Genomic DNA, 15,635 nt, shown 5'->3' on the forward strand with positions numbered 1-15,635 from the left:
TATCTACTAATATAGTAGGCTTGCTAGGCGTATAGCCTAGGCCTAATCTATCGTTTAGATAGTTGAACAGGTTAGCTAGATAGATAGCTTCCCGTATAGCTTCTTTTATAGCTATATATTCGGCCTCGCAGGTAGATAGAGCTACTGATTTTTGTAGTATCGAATTCTAGCTCACTATATTATTAGTGGCTAGATCTCTAGATAGGCTAAATATATAGCTAGTAGTGGATTTTCTACTATCGATATCGCCTAACTAATCAGTATTAGAGTAGCCTTTTATATATAGGTCTTTCCCTGTACAATCGTAGTGTAGGCCTAGATTTAGCCGATATTATAGATATTGCTATATCTTCTTTAATTTAGAGATATGTGATTGGTTAGGATTACTTATATATCTTGAGCAATAGGTAACTGGATAGGCTATATTAGGCCTAGTCTTTAGGCTAGTATATAGTAATAAGCTAATCTCTTTTTGATAGAGATTAATAGTTTGCTCTGAAGCTTTTGATTGATTTTTTCTTAGGTAGATCCCTTCTTCACCCGGCGTTTTCTTTGGCCGTTTGCTACTAGTAGTAGCGAAATTTGATAAGATCTTTGATATATAATCATTTTGATCGATAGTTATCGATTGATCTTGATAGTTTAGGCTGATATTATTACCTAGGAAGGTGGCTAGTTCGCCTATCTCTTCTAATTGAATATACTACCTAGCCGTAGTAGCTAGCTTATTTATATAAGCTAGATCTTTGTGTATAATGATTACATTATTAATATGTGTGATGATAATGGCCTGGGTTTTGCTATTTATATATATTCCCTCGTCGATAGGAACTCTATCGAATCCGAGGTTCGCGATAGCCTTTGTAAAGAATTTAGACTAAAGCCTTAGTGTGTAACGGGCTGTTGCCCGAGAGTGGCCATATGACTATGGCCTTCTATATTGCTTTTGCCTGCCTCCTTATGGAACCCACACTAGCTTCCGTATGCGGTAGTATATTGTCGTAGCTATACACGAACGCCCCCTTTTCCTTCCTTTCCCCAAGATTGTTGTAAACAGTTCGTGGCCTAGTTAGATTAAATCAAATCGGCTTTAGCCCTTTATATACAACAATCTTCCGATACCCTATCGTTAAACGCTCACGGAAGCTCTCGAAAAGTCTCGGACGTAGCAGAGAAAGTCTCTAAAGGCCTTAGAGCACACGATTACCCCTAAACGTATAGACGCTTAGGAACGACGACGAAGTAATAGGCACGTAAGCCCCGACCTATATAAACGAAGACGAATACTAGCGGTTACTATAATATACGAACGGCTAGTATAGAAGCAAACGAAATACTAGTTTAGGCGCGAGCGCTTATTAAATAGCTCTTAAATTATTATTACTAGCTTGTAGACCAACAGGCTTAGCAGAACGAATGCTTCCTTCGGATTAAAGAACAACTTTCCCGTCAAGGTACCCTAGTAATTAGCGATAGAACTATTCCGAACCTCCCTAACAGGGCTACGACGACTCCTCTTCCCGAATCCCTACGATCGGAACTAGTCCGCCGTCCTCGAGCACGCCTACCGGACCTGATTATATTCTCGGGAAATATAAATAACTAGCCGGCCTAGAAAACCCTAATAGAAATAAAACTACGTACTAATACGGAAGCGATTAGAGACGCTCAGGATTAATTCGCCTACGTCTTTACACGATTAGAGAAACTAGTATAGAAGAACGCTAGTACCTATATTCGGAGCTACTAAGGAACAGGGACTCCTAGGAGCCTCCTTGCCTACCTCGAATAGATATACGGAGACCCGAATACTCGGGCCCGTGCCGTAAGACGCTTATACTAGATACGATAACCCGACGATATAGCTTTCTGGAAGTTTCTACTACGGATCGAACGAGAATTTATAGACGCAGGCGCCCTTATATAGCTAGACGAAGCTAAACGGTAGATTCTACTTAGCGTGCTTAATTCGACTATAATATAATCGCTTATAAGCCGTAGTATTCTACCTACGTTTCTAGGGCTAATCGACTGACTATATAAAATCTTAAACGATTAAGACACTCTTATTATTAATAACCCCCGTACTAACACGAATATAGGTAGATAGCGTAGAACGAGCCCTATTTAGATAGACGAAATAGACTAGACTCCTACGGTTAAAAGCAGCCGTACACGAACGTACGATCTATAAGCGAAACGGGCTAGATAGGTTAAAAAGGATAAGATAGACCGACGACGTAAGGAAGGCCTCTACTTCTGCTACGGCCGCGAAGACTATTAGGTTTCTACTTACCTATTCCTCCTAGCTATTAGGCTAGATGCTAAAGTCCGGAAGGCTAAGACTGCTACTAAGAGGGGCCGAAAGAGCTAGTCTAAGGACGAGACGGGCTCCGATAGTGATTCGGAAAAAGAGTAGCTCCTGTTCTTAGCCGCGAGCAGGAGCGTAAGGGAGTAGAGGATCTTATACGGAAGGAATCGTTACCGTTCTACGTCGACGCCTAAGTAAATAGAATCAAATTTACTAAAGCTCTAATTAACAACGGCTATACTAGTTTTGCTATAGTAAACGGTCCCCTCGCGAAATCCCTTAATCTCCTGCGTATTCGTCTAAATACCCCTAGACGGCTAGATAGCGTAGTCCGTAACTAAGGATAGATCACGTATATAACGTATTTTAATATAGATATATATAGATATAAGTAACCGCGCGTATTCGTATATATTATTAAAAGCTAGGAAGACGAAATAATACTAGGCGACGCTTAGATAAAACACGTTAACAGATATTACTCTGCACGAAAAGGATACCTCGATATCTACGACTAGGACGGAGAACGAACGCGCTGTTAGAATCGTGTAGACCGTACGATAGGTCCTATAGGCATCAAAACGCTACGCTTACATAAATCCTCCGCTAAGAAAATTAAAGCTATTCTAGATAGCGCTAAGTACCCGAAAAGCTTACGAATTAGAAAGGTCACTCTCGCCGATATTAAATAGGCTCTATAGAAGAAGAAGTACACTAACCCTAAAGAGAGGCTTCCAAGGCACTATTAGAAATAGGCTAGGGTATTTAGCTAATAGCTTACGAACGCCCTACCACCGAATCGACCTAGGATCGACTACTAGATACTGCTTAAGCGCGATAAGAATAGATAGGAGGAATCGCCCCTATACGGTCCCTTATATAGAATAAATAAAGAAGAGCTATTATATCTACGGAAGACGCTCACGGATCTTCTAGATAAGAACTTTATTCGCGTTAGCTAATCGCTAGTAGCTACCCCCGTCTTACTCGTACGGAAACTAGGCGGAGGCGTACGCTTCTATATAGACTATCGTGGTCTAAATAAACTTAGTATGAAAGATCGATACCCCTTGCCTTTAATCTACGAGACACTACGTAACTTAGGAAGCGCACGATAGTTCACGAAGCTAGATATTATCGCCGCCTTTTATAAGATCCGAATCTAGCCTAGAGAAGAATAGAAAATAGCTTTTCGGACCTGATATAGCCTTTTTGAATAGAATATTACGCTATTTAGACTTACCGGTATACCTACCACTTTCTAACGGTTTATTAATCGTACCCTTCGAGAGTTCCTAGACGATTTTGTCTCCGCCTATATCGACGATATTATTATCTACTCTAGCGGATCGAGAATAGACTACCGCCGAAAGGTCGCGAAAGTATTATAGAAGCTCTAGAACGCAGAGCTATAGTGTAATATTAATAAATTAGAATTTGAACAGAATTCTATTAAATATCTTAGCTTTATTATTCGCGCAGGCGAAGGCGTCTACGTCGACCCGAAGAAGGTAGAAGCAATTCGCGTATAGGAGATACCGAAGACAATCAGGGACGTACGGGGGTTTATCGGCTTCGCTAACTTTTACCGAACGTTTATTCCTAGATTTGCCGACCTCGTAGCTCCCCTAACTAGATTAACCCGAAAGGACGCGGAATTTTAATAGAACGACGATTGTTAATATACGTTTAACCACCTTAAGGAGCATTTTATTAATACCCCTATCCTCGTATATTTCGAAGAGGACCGGGAGACCGTTGTCGAAACGGATGCTTCTAGACAGGTAACCGGCGCCGTACTATCGTAATAGTAGCCGAATAGAGACCTTACCCCGTATACCTACCTATCACAGAAGTTCTTGCTAGCAGAAGCTAACTACGAAATCCACGATAAAGAATTGCTTACGATCGTACGGGCGCTAAAGGAATAGAGACTAGAGCTAAAGATAGTATCAAAGTTCACGATTATTACTAATTATAAGAACCTACGATACTTCCGGAAGGTATAGTACCTAAGCGAGTAGTAGATACGATAGTCGATATTACTTTCCGAATTCGACTACTATCTTTAATATCGCCCTAGTAAGCTAGTAGTTCGACCTAATACGCTATCACGAAGGAGACAAGATATTCCTAAGGATATAACTAATAAGAGACTATCGAATAGGTTTCGGACGCTGCTATATTATATAAGGATTAAACTAACCCGTACGGGAACGATCGCAGGCGATAAAGATACCTAATTAGATTTTAGGACTAAGGTCCCTCTGTTCGACTAACTAGATATACAACAAGAATAGACGCGATCGAGAGCCGAAGATCCTGTATATTACGCTATTTCAGTAGTACTATAGAACGACTACTGACGAATCGCTACGGAATTAAACGTTAAGACGAGTTTGTCCGAGTGCTATCTAGACGAACGTAGCCTTTTGTGTTTCCGGCAACGAATATAGATTCCCGAGAACGAAACCCTCCGCACACAAATTATCTAGTAAATACACGATTCGTACGTTACTAGTCACCCTAGCCGAGATATAACGTACGCGATACTATTAAGACGCTTCTTCTAGCCGGGAGCCGTAAAGGATATACGTTAATTCCTACGGAATTATACTATATACGGCCGAAGCACGATTTGGCGAGATACGAAACATAGGCTATTAAAGCTACTACCGATTCCGTAGCGAATATAGGCTGAGATATTAATAGATTTTATTACGGATCTACCCCCGTTAGGCCCTATAAGCGCGACTAACTATCTTATAATCACCGATCGGCTTACGAAAGGGATTATTTTAATCGAAATAGCCGAGATTACCTTAGAAGCAGTCGCTAAGACGTTCTTAACGAATTTCTATATATACTACGGGCTTCTACTCGCGATTACAAGTAACCAGGGGCCCTAGTTCGTGAGTGCGTTCTAGCGAATCGTATACGACCGACTTTCTATCTAACAACGACTATCGATAGCCTTCTACCCGTAGACGGACGGATCAACAGAGAGGGCTAACTAGGAGATTAAACGGATCCTACGAGTTTTCACCGCCTACGCACAAGACGACTAGAGCCTTTTGCTACTAATCGTAGCAGGAGTAGTTAATAACCGCGACGCTACGTTAACTAGCCTATCCCTGTTCTTCTTTATACACGGCTATCACGTCGACCCTATCGCGCTTAATAAGATAACAGACAGCACGACGATACTTATACGCCTAGAAGCAGCCGGGCAAGCCTTCGTCGAACGCTTATAGGAAGCAACGGATTAGGCGTAGTTAGCGATAGTAGTTACGTAAGATCGCTAGCAAGAGCAAGCAAACTAGAATCGCTAGCTAGCACCGGTTTATAAAGTACACGACCGGGTATAGTTAAACCTCTGCAACGTACGCACATAGCGGCCGTCAAAGAAGCTCGATTAGTTACACGCTAAATATAAGGTACTCGACGTCCCCACGCTATATATAGTATAACTAAACGTCCCTACAAGCGTCCACCTAGTATTCCACGTAGAACTAGTCCGACTAGCAGTAACCGACCCGCTACCCTCACAGGTAGTAGACGATTCCGAGCCGCCACCGGTAGTGGTAGACGGCGAATAGGAGTATAAGGTCGAAGCAATTCGGGATATACGGATACGCCGTCGCGGGCGCCGCTCACGGATAGAAGCGTTAGTTAAATAGACCGGATACCTAGAGCCCTTATAGGAACCGTTTGAAGCTATACAAGGCGTTTCCGCACTAGACGAATACGAACGAACGTATAGCCCGGTGCCTATAGAAGACCCGACAAGCCAAGAAACCGTCCGCATTAGCTTCATGCGTCTATACGCCCCTGAAGGGGGAGGAGAGGGGTATATAACAGGCTATTGCCCGAGAGTAGCTATATGACCATGGCCTTCTATATTGCTTTTGCCTGCCTCCTTATAGAACCCACACTAGCTTCCGTATGCGGTAGCATATTGTCGTAGCCATACACGAACGCCCCCTTTTCCTTCCTTTCCCCAAGATTGTTGTAAACAGTTCGTGGCCTAGTTAGATTAAATCAAATCGGCTTCAGCCCTTCACATAGTGCTTGCTTTAGGCTATATAGGGCCTTCTTTAGATAGCAGTACTTATTTTGATGATCTTTTGGCCTATATAGGCTAGTTAGTAAGATAGTATATATATCACTATCGATATTAGTATATACGAATGCGTTTTTAACGTCGTATTGCCTAATATACTATTTTTTATTTATCGCGATTATTAGTAATATATACTAGGTTTCTGTTCTAGCAGTAGTAGAGAAGGTTTCTAGGAAATCAACACCTAATCGTTAATTAAATCCTTGTATAACCTATCTAGCCTTATAGCGAATCGTTTTGTTCGTATTTGTAATATAATTAGCCTGGATGCCTGTGGTATTTTTTATAGGCTTCTTTTTGAATACCTATCTGCCCCTAATAGGTGTTATACTAGGGGGTATATCAACGATTTTATAGGTTACCTAATCTATTAGGCTTTGATTTTCGTCCTGACAGGCCCTATACTACTTATTCCTTTTAGTTGATTGTATAGCTTGATCAAAGGTAGAGGGTTCTTGATTAGTTCCTGCCGATAATATATAATCGGTAGGCTGATCGTTAATAATAGTCTTTATAAAATCTCCTAGCAGCGTATTAGATATAGTATATATATCTTTGCTAGCAGATAGGATTTAGATCTCTATCTTATAAGACGGATCCGCTGCTATAGTAGCTTCCTTACTAGCAGTTTGCTTAGTAGGTTTACTAGCTGATTTACTAGTAGATAGGCTAGTAGATTTGCTAGTATATCTAGCAATCTTCTTTTTAATAGGGTTTACTACTTATTTAGCAGATCTTTTCTTGATTCCTAGTTCCTGATTAGCTAGATTAGATTAATTCTTTAGGAATCTACCTTCTAAGATAGTAGGGTCTCTTGACTAAACTATCTTCTTCTACTTCAGGTTATATAGCTTATAGTGCTTCTACTTACTATAGCTAATAATAATAGCTATAGATTTTCTTGGCGATAACTTGCTAGGCAGGTTTTTGTTTGTATGATAGTAGGCAATAGATCCCTAGGTCTTTATATACCTAATAGCAGGTAAGCGCTTGTGATATATCTTATAGGGTGATTTGATTTGAACCCTAGAGCACTATATAGGGTTATATTATATAGATAGGTAGTAGCTAATAAGGCTTCTCCCTATATATCTTCTTTTAATCCTGATTAGATTAATAAATATCTGACCTTGTTTATAAGTGTTAGGTTTATGCGCTTAATTAGGCTATTTAGCTCTTTCGTATAGATAGGCGTAGTTCGGTGTATAATACCGTATCTTCCTAATAATATATAGAAGTTATTATTCACGTATTTAGTACTGTTATCGGTAAATATCTCTTTAATCTTCTTATTAAGCTAGTTTTCAACTAATTGCTTATATAAGGTAAATTTCTTAATAGCTTCGTCTTTCGATCGAAGTAGAGATATATATAGATATCTTAATACTTTGTTAAGAAACGTGATATAGTAGCGATAGCTATTATAGGTCTTAGGGCTAATAGGCCCTCTAATATCGCTATATATTCTTTCGCCTATACCGTATTCGGTAGTAGAAGTAGAAGATTTATTAATCTTCCTATTATATTTTGACTATATATATATTTCGTATATATTTTGTATATAATCTCTTATCTCTGTATTAGATAGAGATATATTAGCCTGGCTTAATAGCCTTTATAGTAGTATTAGGCCTATATAACCTAATCTATTATACTAAAGTTTTAATATACTAGTAGTACTACTAGTGCTTTAGATAGATTAATCTTTTAATTTTGATTAGCTAGAGTCTTCCTTATATAGCTTTGTATATATTATATATAGGGTAGTTCGATATAGATTATCTTGCTTATGCCTAATCAGTATAATATTTCGATATTGATCGAAAATAGTGGCCTTTTCTCTATTAAATAGAGATACTGAATTTTTTAGTGTATATATACTTAAAATATTGATTCCTAATTATGGGATATAGAGTATATTAGTCAATTTATAGACTAGATTAGTATTTATCTAGAAGATAATATCTCTAGCAAGATTAATAGATAATCTTTGTGTATTTCCCTATATAATAGTTTTATTAGTTTTATATATACTATCAAACAAATCTAATTTAGATACTATATATATAGTAGTAGCTGTATTAATAATGAAAATCACTTTTGTAGTAGAAAGATCTGAATTTATTAGATTATATACACTTTCTATAGTGATATCAGAATTAGTTTCTTGGTTTGTTTTGATAGGTAGATAAATTACCTAATCGGTTTTATACGAGAAGTCATCGTAGAGTAAGAGACTTCTTAGTATATTTACTATAGATTCATTACTCAAAAATAAGTGATCTCTCGTTAGGTTTTGATTATCAAAAATTAGTAGGCTATACTAGATTAGCTATACCTCTATTATAGGTATATCAGATTCTATCTAATAATTTGATCGATAGTCAATTAGACTAATCGGTGTATAATCAATTAGATTATTAGCTAATAGGCTAGTAGATAGTAGGTTGCTAGCTGAAGTTTCCTGATGGATTTCTTCCTTGTTAGATTGCTTATTAAGTATTATAGTGATTATCTTCTTTTGTTTATTAATCTTTTAATGATCGATTTGATTAGATCTAGGCTAATTTGCTCTAGGTATCTAATTAGCTAGTCTGCTAGAAGAATACAGATACTAGCAATCTACTACTATATAGCTTCGTATATTATAATACGTATAGTATTTGCTAGAATTTGATAGTTTTTTCCAAGGTTTTTTACTAATTCGACGTTTTTAATTAGCTTGACGATTTGATTAGTGCTTTACCTGATATTTAGGCTTGCGATTAGCCTGAGAATTACTTTAACGACTGCTTTGATGATTACTTTAACGATTGCTTTAACTAGTAGCTATGAAGATTTGCTCGCTTGATTAAATATAACCGCGCGATTCGTTAATAAGATTAGCGAATAACGATTTAATCGTATAGGAATCAGAATCTCTACGAAGAGATTAAATAATATTTTGTATAATTAGTATATAAGTTTAATCGAGATTATTCAAGACCTATACGAAGACGATTTGCTTAGGGAAATCGATTCCTAAGCTTGCTAATTCGATTAGTAGGCGTCTTATCTTAGTAAGATAGTTATATATACTATCGAAATCGCCTAATTAGCTATTAAATAGGCTCTTTAACATAAGGAATTCGGTAGTAAATCCTTTTAGCCGATATTAGGTAGCTAAGGCTACCTATACTTAATAGGCCGATATAGTATCTCCTAGCTAAAAAAGTAGGCCGTCTTTGTATAATAGCTTGATTAATAATAGAGTATCTCGATTGATCTAATTAATAGTTTTGAATTTATTAGATAGAATAGCTAGCTTATTTTGACCTCTCTTAGAGATAGTAGGGCTAGTAGATCTTCTAGGTCTACTAGATCTTCTTCTTTCTAACTAAATTACAACGCTTCTATAATTAGGTAATCTTTGATTAGGTAGTAGAGTAATTGCTTTTTTATAGGACTAGTATTAATTAGGAATCTAGCCTTGCTAAATAGCAGGAAGCTTTGTGTAATCATGTTGGATTACATTAATCAGCCTTTCTTGATCAAGAATCGCCTTGATTCGGATTGACTAGGCAACATAATTTCCTTCTCCTTTAAGAGGATCGATATTATATTTGTTGATTATTTTGAGTTAAAGAAGCTTGATTAAATATTTGAAAAATGATTGTTTTTGTCAAGAAAGTTAAGATTTCTTAGTGTTTCGTATAGAGAAGTAGACGCGACCAGTAAAAATCGAGTATAAGTTTTTGAAAATAAGAAGTCGGAGGGGCTTTTTGTTTCTCTTTAAGAGAGAGAAGTTTCTCTTAAAAGTAAGGGATTCCTCGTTAAAGATAGAAGATTGAAGAAGTGGTATAAGCCGAATTGAAGTAGGATCAATTCGGGCTCATAACCTGTGAGCAAGCGATGCTGCGCAGGTAGAGAGGAAGGAAGAAGATTGAATAAGATAGATCGATCTTTCTTCCTTAGATTGAATAGGAAGGATAAAATCAATTCGGCTTAGAATCATGAGAGAAAAGTAAAGTAGGACTGAAGCTTGGTTGATTGTATTGAATCTTGCTTGTGTGTCTTTTTATTATTGACATGATTATTATCTTGGTAGAGAAAACAGGGCGTATATATAATCAATATTTTATGCAAACTTGTCAAACCTCTTTCGCATATGATTATTCTAGATCTAGGATCTAGATGCATGATGACCTCATGCAGATAGATCTAGATGTATAGTGATCTTATGTAGTAGCTGTTTGATCGGTGGTTGCTTGATTGTACGATGTCATTGATCGTAGTGATGATGTAGATCGTATACAATAGTATACGTCTTCTACGATATCATTGACCGTAGTGATGATGGTATAGCGATGTCATTGACCGTAGTGATGATGGTATAGCATAAAGCTTATAGAGATTCAGCCATTTTGTATAGGCCTTATGAATCTAGCTTGATATGCTGCATGACTGCTGCATGACGGTTTAGGCATCTTGCCCTATATCTCACATAATCTCTATTAAAAAGAGATTAGCTTACTACTATATACTAGCCTAAAGACTAGGCTAGATATAGCCTATCTAGTTACCTATTACTTACGCTATATAAGTAATCCTGACTAATCGTATATCTCCGAATTAAAGAAGATATAGCAATATCTATAATATCGGCTAAATCTAGGCCTATACTACGATTGTATAGGGAAAGACCTATATATAAAAGGCTACTCTAATATTAATTAGCCAGGCGATATCGATAGTAGAAAATCCACTACTAGCTATATATTTAGCCTATCTAGAGATCTAGCTACTAATAATATAGTAAGCTAGAATTCGATACTACAAAAATTAGTAGCCCTATCTACCTGCGAGGCCGAATATATAGCTATAAAAGAAGCTATATAGGAAGCTATCTATCTAGCTAACCTATTTAACTATCTAAATAATAGACTAGGCCTAGGCTATATACCTACTAAGCCTACTATATTAGTAGATAATAAGGCAGCTATTAAGCTAGCCGAAAACCCTGAATTTCATAAAAGGACGAAGTATATTAATATACAATATCACTATATTAGAGATCAGGTCAAACAAAAAAGGGTCGATATTTAATACGTCCCTACTAAACTATAATTAGCAGATTTCCTGACTAAAAACGTTAGAAGAGAAATATTTGAAGACCTAAAGAATCTAGCTAACCTCTAGGAGATTTAGGAAGATATATATCTAGCTATCTTATAGTAGTATATATATATATCGATCCTATCTACTCTACTAATCTCTATACTCTATTACTATTTACACTATAGTATAAAGATTATGGGGAGTGTTAAATATCAGGCAAGATGCCTAAGCCGTTAGGTAGTATATCAAGCAAGATTCATGAGTGTTAGATATCGGGCAAGATGCCTAAGCCATCAGGCAGCATATCAAGCTAGATTCATAAGGCCTATACCAAGGCTAGAACGATGTTCTGAATCTCTATAAGCTTTATGCTATTATATTATTATTATCTAATCGGATAATCAGGCATGAATAGACGCATCCTAGTTATACGGTCTATATCATTATTACGATTGAATTACATCGTACAATCAAGCAAATACACATCAAACGGCTACTGTATGAAATCACTATGCATCTAGATCTATCTGGATTGATCATATGCAAGAAACAAGTTTGATAAGTTTGCATAAAATATTGATTATAAATATGCCCTACTTTCTCTACCAAGATCTCATTATCATGTATATATATGTTCATAAGCAACAAGACGATTCAATACAATCAACCAAGCTTCAGTCCTACCTCACTTTTCTCTCATCTTGATCTATTCTAAGCCGAATTGAACTTATCCTTCCTATTCAATCAAGAGGAAGAAAGATCAATCGATCTTATTCAATCATCATCAACCTTCTTCCTCTCCTATCTACCTGCGCAGCAGATCGCTTGCTCACAGGAGCTCCAAGGAGCTCCGTAGTGTAGATAAGGATCCTTACGGACATCCGCAGCGCGGATAAGAATCTCGAGGAGTATCCGCAATCCGCAAATTACGGATTACGGATCGGCCTTAGGATCTAATAGAGCGGATATGCCGTAGCCTAAATATACCTTAGAAATTTATACATAAATAAACGTTAAACACTCTTTACTAGAGCAAATACTATCTAATAAGGGTTACTCTGGATTATAGGATCGGATTTAGATACTTCTAAAGATTAGGTAAATTACCCGATTTCCTAGTTCCGTAGGCTATTATAGAAGGAGCAGCATACTCTTTAATATTATCTTCTACTCCCTGAAGACTGCCTTATAGATATGATAAATATAAATACCTAGACTAAATACTATAAGCAGGTATTATTAAACACCACCGACAGATGAAGTGGAGCCGACACTCAAGCAGCTTTAACACTCTCCACAGTCTCGATATTGTTATACTTGTGCTCGTACTCCTCCTCATATATCTCTTCGGCACGCCTCGTCCTAATGCCCTTAAACTTGCGTAGGGGTACACCGCTAGCGAAGAGCTGGTCCACTTCCTCAAGGGTGCGGCCCTTGAGCTCGGGAATGTAGAGGAAGGCCACGACGACCATGATGATGTTGATGCCACCGTAGATGAAGGCGACCTTGCCACCTAGGTTGGCGTACTGCGCGTTGATGAGGTAAGGGATGGTGAATGAGGTCACGAGTGTCGTGAGCACGGAGATAACGCAGGCAAGGAGGTTAGTTTTTTCCTTAACGCCCTGGGCAGCAGCTTCCGAAACAAGGACATAGGAGCTGCATAAGCTGAAGTCAGTATGCCAATAGAAACGTCGGGGCGAGAGTCTTGGTGCTAAGAACTTACGCTGGAGCCCAAGAGAGGTTGTAGAAAAATTGGAATAGCATAATGGAGGCGACCATGAAGCTCTTCTCTGAGGGGTTGAGGTACCCGGGGGCAGAGCTTACTCCACCAAGAATGAAGAGGAAGGCCGCCATAAGGGTACCCCCCACCATCAACAAGGGCCGACGACCAATGCCGTCGATGAAGAACCATGTAAAGATAATAGCGACCAAAGAGACAACATTTTGGATAATATTGAACAGGAAAGACCTGTCACCAAAGCCCTGAGACTTGCAGAAGACTACCCCATACTGAGTTGGGAAGGCCTGTCCAGTTATTTGTTGGCCGAACATAGCCAAGATAGCCACGGCGGTTCGAACCTAGTACATGTGGTGTTAGCAGGATAATAAGTCTGACAAACTAGACTCCTGTTTGCTCCGAGTCACACGGAGACACTTACCCTGTTAGTCTTGTCGAAGACCTGGGTCCAGGTTCCCTTGTGCTCGTTGGCATGTGCGTAAGCAATTGCCTCAATCTCAATCTGGATGTTCTCCTCAGACGCATTCTTGCGCAGCTTGCGCGGGTTCCTGGCGCAGTCCTCGCGGCGATCGCGACTAAGCAGCCAGCGGGGCGACTCGGGCACGAATGGCAGAAGCATGAAGAGGACCGTTGGCAGAAGCAGCTGTAGGCCGATAGGAATGCGCCAGCCGGCATTGCCCCCGATATTCTTAGTGCCGTAGGTGACGCATATGGCGACCACCTGTCCTAGGATGATCATGAGCTGGATGGTAGAGCTGAACATGCCACGGAGAGCCTCAGGTGCCGTTTCGGCTTGGTAGATGGGCACGACGACAATGGCCATGCCGGTCATCCCGAATGTGATGACACGTCCGATGGTGAACATGGCAGAGTCAACCGCCGCCGTCTGCAATGTGACACCACTATTTTTGAGTAGTAGCATCTGGGTCAGTATAACAAGAAGACGCACAAGACTGTTGTTCGAGGGCAAGATGCGGTGATATACTGCGCCAGGTGGAGGAGCAACTTACATGAATGACACGATGCAAAGGACCAAGATAGCCATGCGACGACCCCATCGCTCAGCGATCCAGCCGCCTGACATGCAGCCCTGTTCTTGTGTGTTAGCTTGGTGTGCTATTCATGTGCATGAGCGACATACAAGTGCCTTGCCGAGGAACGGCGTTGCGGTCATGACGGAGGACATCCATCCCGGAAGCGCCCAGGCGCCGGTACTTTTGTTGTACTTGCCAAACCGTTGATCGAAGCTAGTCATGGCCTGGACACCTCCAAAGGTACCGACATCATACCCGAAGTTGAAAGCACACATAGCCATGTATCTGACAGGTCAGACCGGTTAGTCAGGTTGCACATCTCTCCAAATCCATGTTATGGTACGTCTGCGGTGTGTAAGAGAGCAGGGGGAAGGGTGGAGCGTACAGCATGAGGAAGATGAGCATGGCATTGAAATGATTTAGACGCTGGAATAGCGTTTCGTTCGTCGCATGATGAGGAGGGTTCGCGGCTGCCTTTTGAGATTGAATTCAAGAAGCACAAATGCACGCCGCCTAGAAAGAGGATGATGCTGATGACGATACCGTGTCCTGCGTGCCCTGACGAATCGGACCTCTTGAGCCCCTGGGAGCTTGGATCTGGGTGAAGGAGGTTAATGTTGTGATCTAGATACGAACTTCAAGTCTGCCAGGGCTTTCTCGAGCGGCTTTTATATAGGAGGAGGGCTTGTTTGGCTTCGCCAGGGGAGCGGCTTCTCCCTAGTGGCCGTGACCCTAGGGAGAAGAAAACTCGATCCCAAGTAGGGTAATTGAGGTGGATGCTGAGCGTGTCCTGGGGCCCCGCATCTTCCCCGGGCCTTGGAGATTGACGGTTCTTCATTCGTCGGCCATTGCCTTCTTTGAGCCAACTAGAGTTCTCACTCATGGGGGCGATCTTGTTGGGGACCTTTTTCAGCACAGGGCCACATCGTTTTGGTCGCGACTTGCGGGCGAACTCCGATGCGAGTTCCGGCAAACCCCCCCCCCCCCCCCCCCCCCCCCAAAAAAAAAACCAAACAAAACCGAGTTGCGAAGCGGACAAACGGACAGTACTCCATACCTCCCCACGGATACTACTTTGGCGTAACTAAACCAGCCCAAAATACGACGAATGGAATTGCTCGTGCTCTTTTCCTATGACTTGCGAGAATCCTTGGCCTCCTTAATCAGATTATCGGGTATCCCCTTGCGATACCAGACAAGCTCTGGTCGACGCATGGCAAGGTAGATATTCTGCAAAGCCTCCTCATACGTGAGCTGATTTTTGGCTGGTAACTTACCATTGACTTCTCCTTATAGTTATCACCAGGACGCAAAACAAAGTATATGGTATTA

General features: G+C 40.0%; 1 protein-coding gene across 1 annotated transcript; it reads right to left on the reverse strand.

Annotated features, from left to right (window-relative positions):
• Nucleotides 1-12,805: 12,805 nt before the first annotated feature.
• On the reverse strand, nt 12,806-14,584 carry N7458_000352 (sugar porter family MFS transporter; the record flags this gene model as incomplete). The annotated part of the gene is made up of 5 exons (XM_056903746.1): nt 12,806-13,187; nt 13,255-13,610; nt 13,691-14,171; nt 14,280-14,359; nt 14,411-14,584. 5 exons carry the CDS (start codon nt 14,582-14,584, stop codon nt 12,806-12,808), a joined length of 1,473 nt encoding a protein of 490 aa, XP_056771513.1.
• Between the last annotated feature and the right edge of the window lie 1,051 nt (nt 14,585-15,635).

Source organism: Penicillium daleae, assembly GCF_028827525.1.
Source record: "Penicillium daleae strain IBT 16125 chromosome Unknown utg000001l_segment0_segment0, whole genome shotgun sequence".
Lineage (NCBI taxonomy): Eukaryota > Fungi > Ascomycota > Eurotiomycetes > Eurotiales > Aspergillaceae > Penicillium > Penicillium daleae.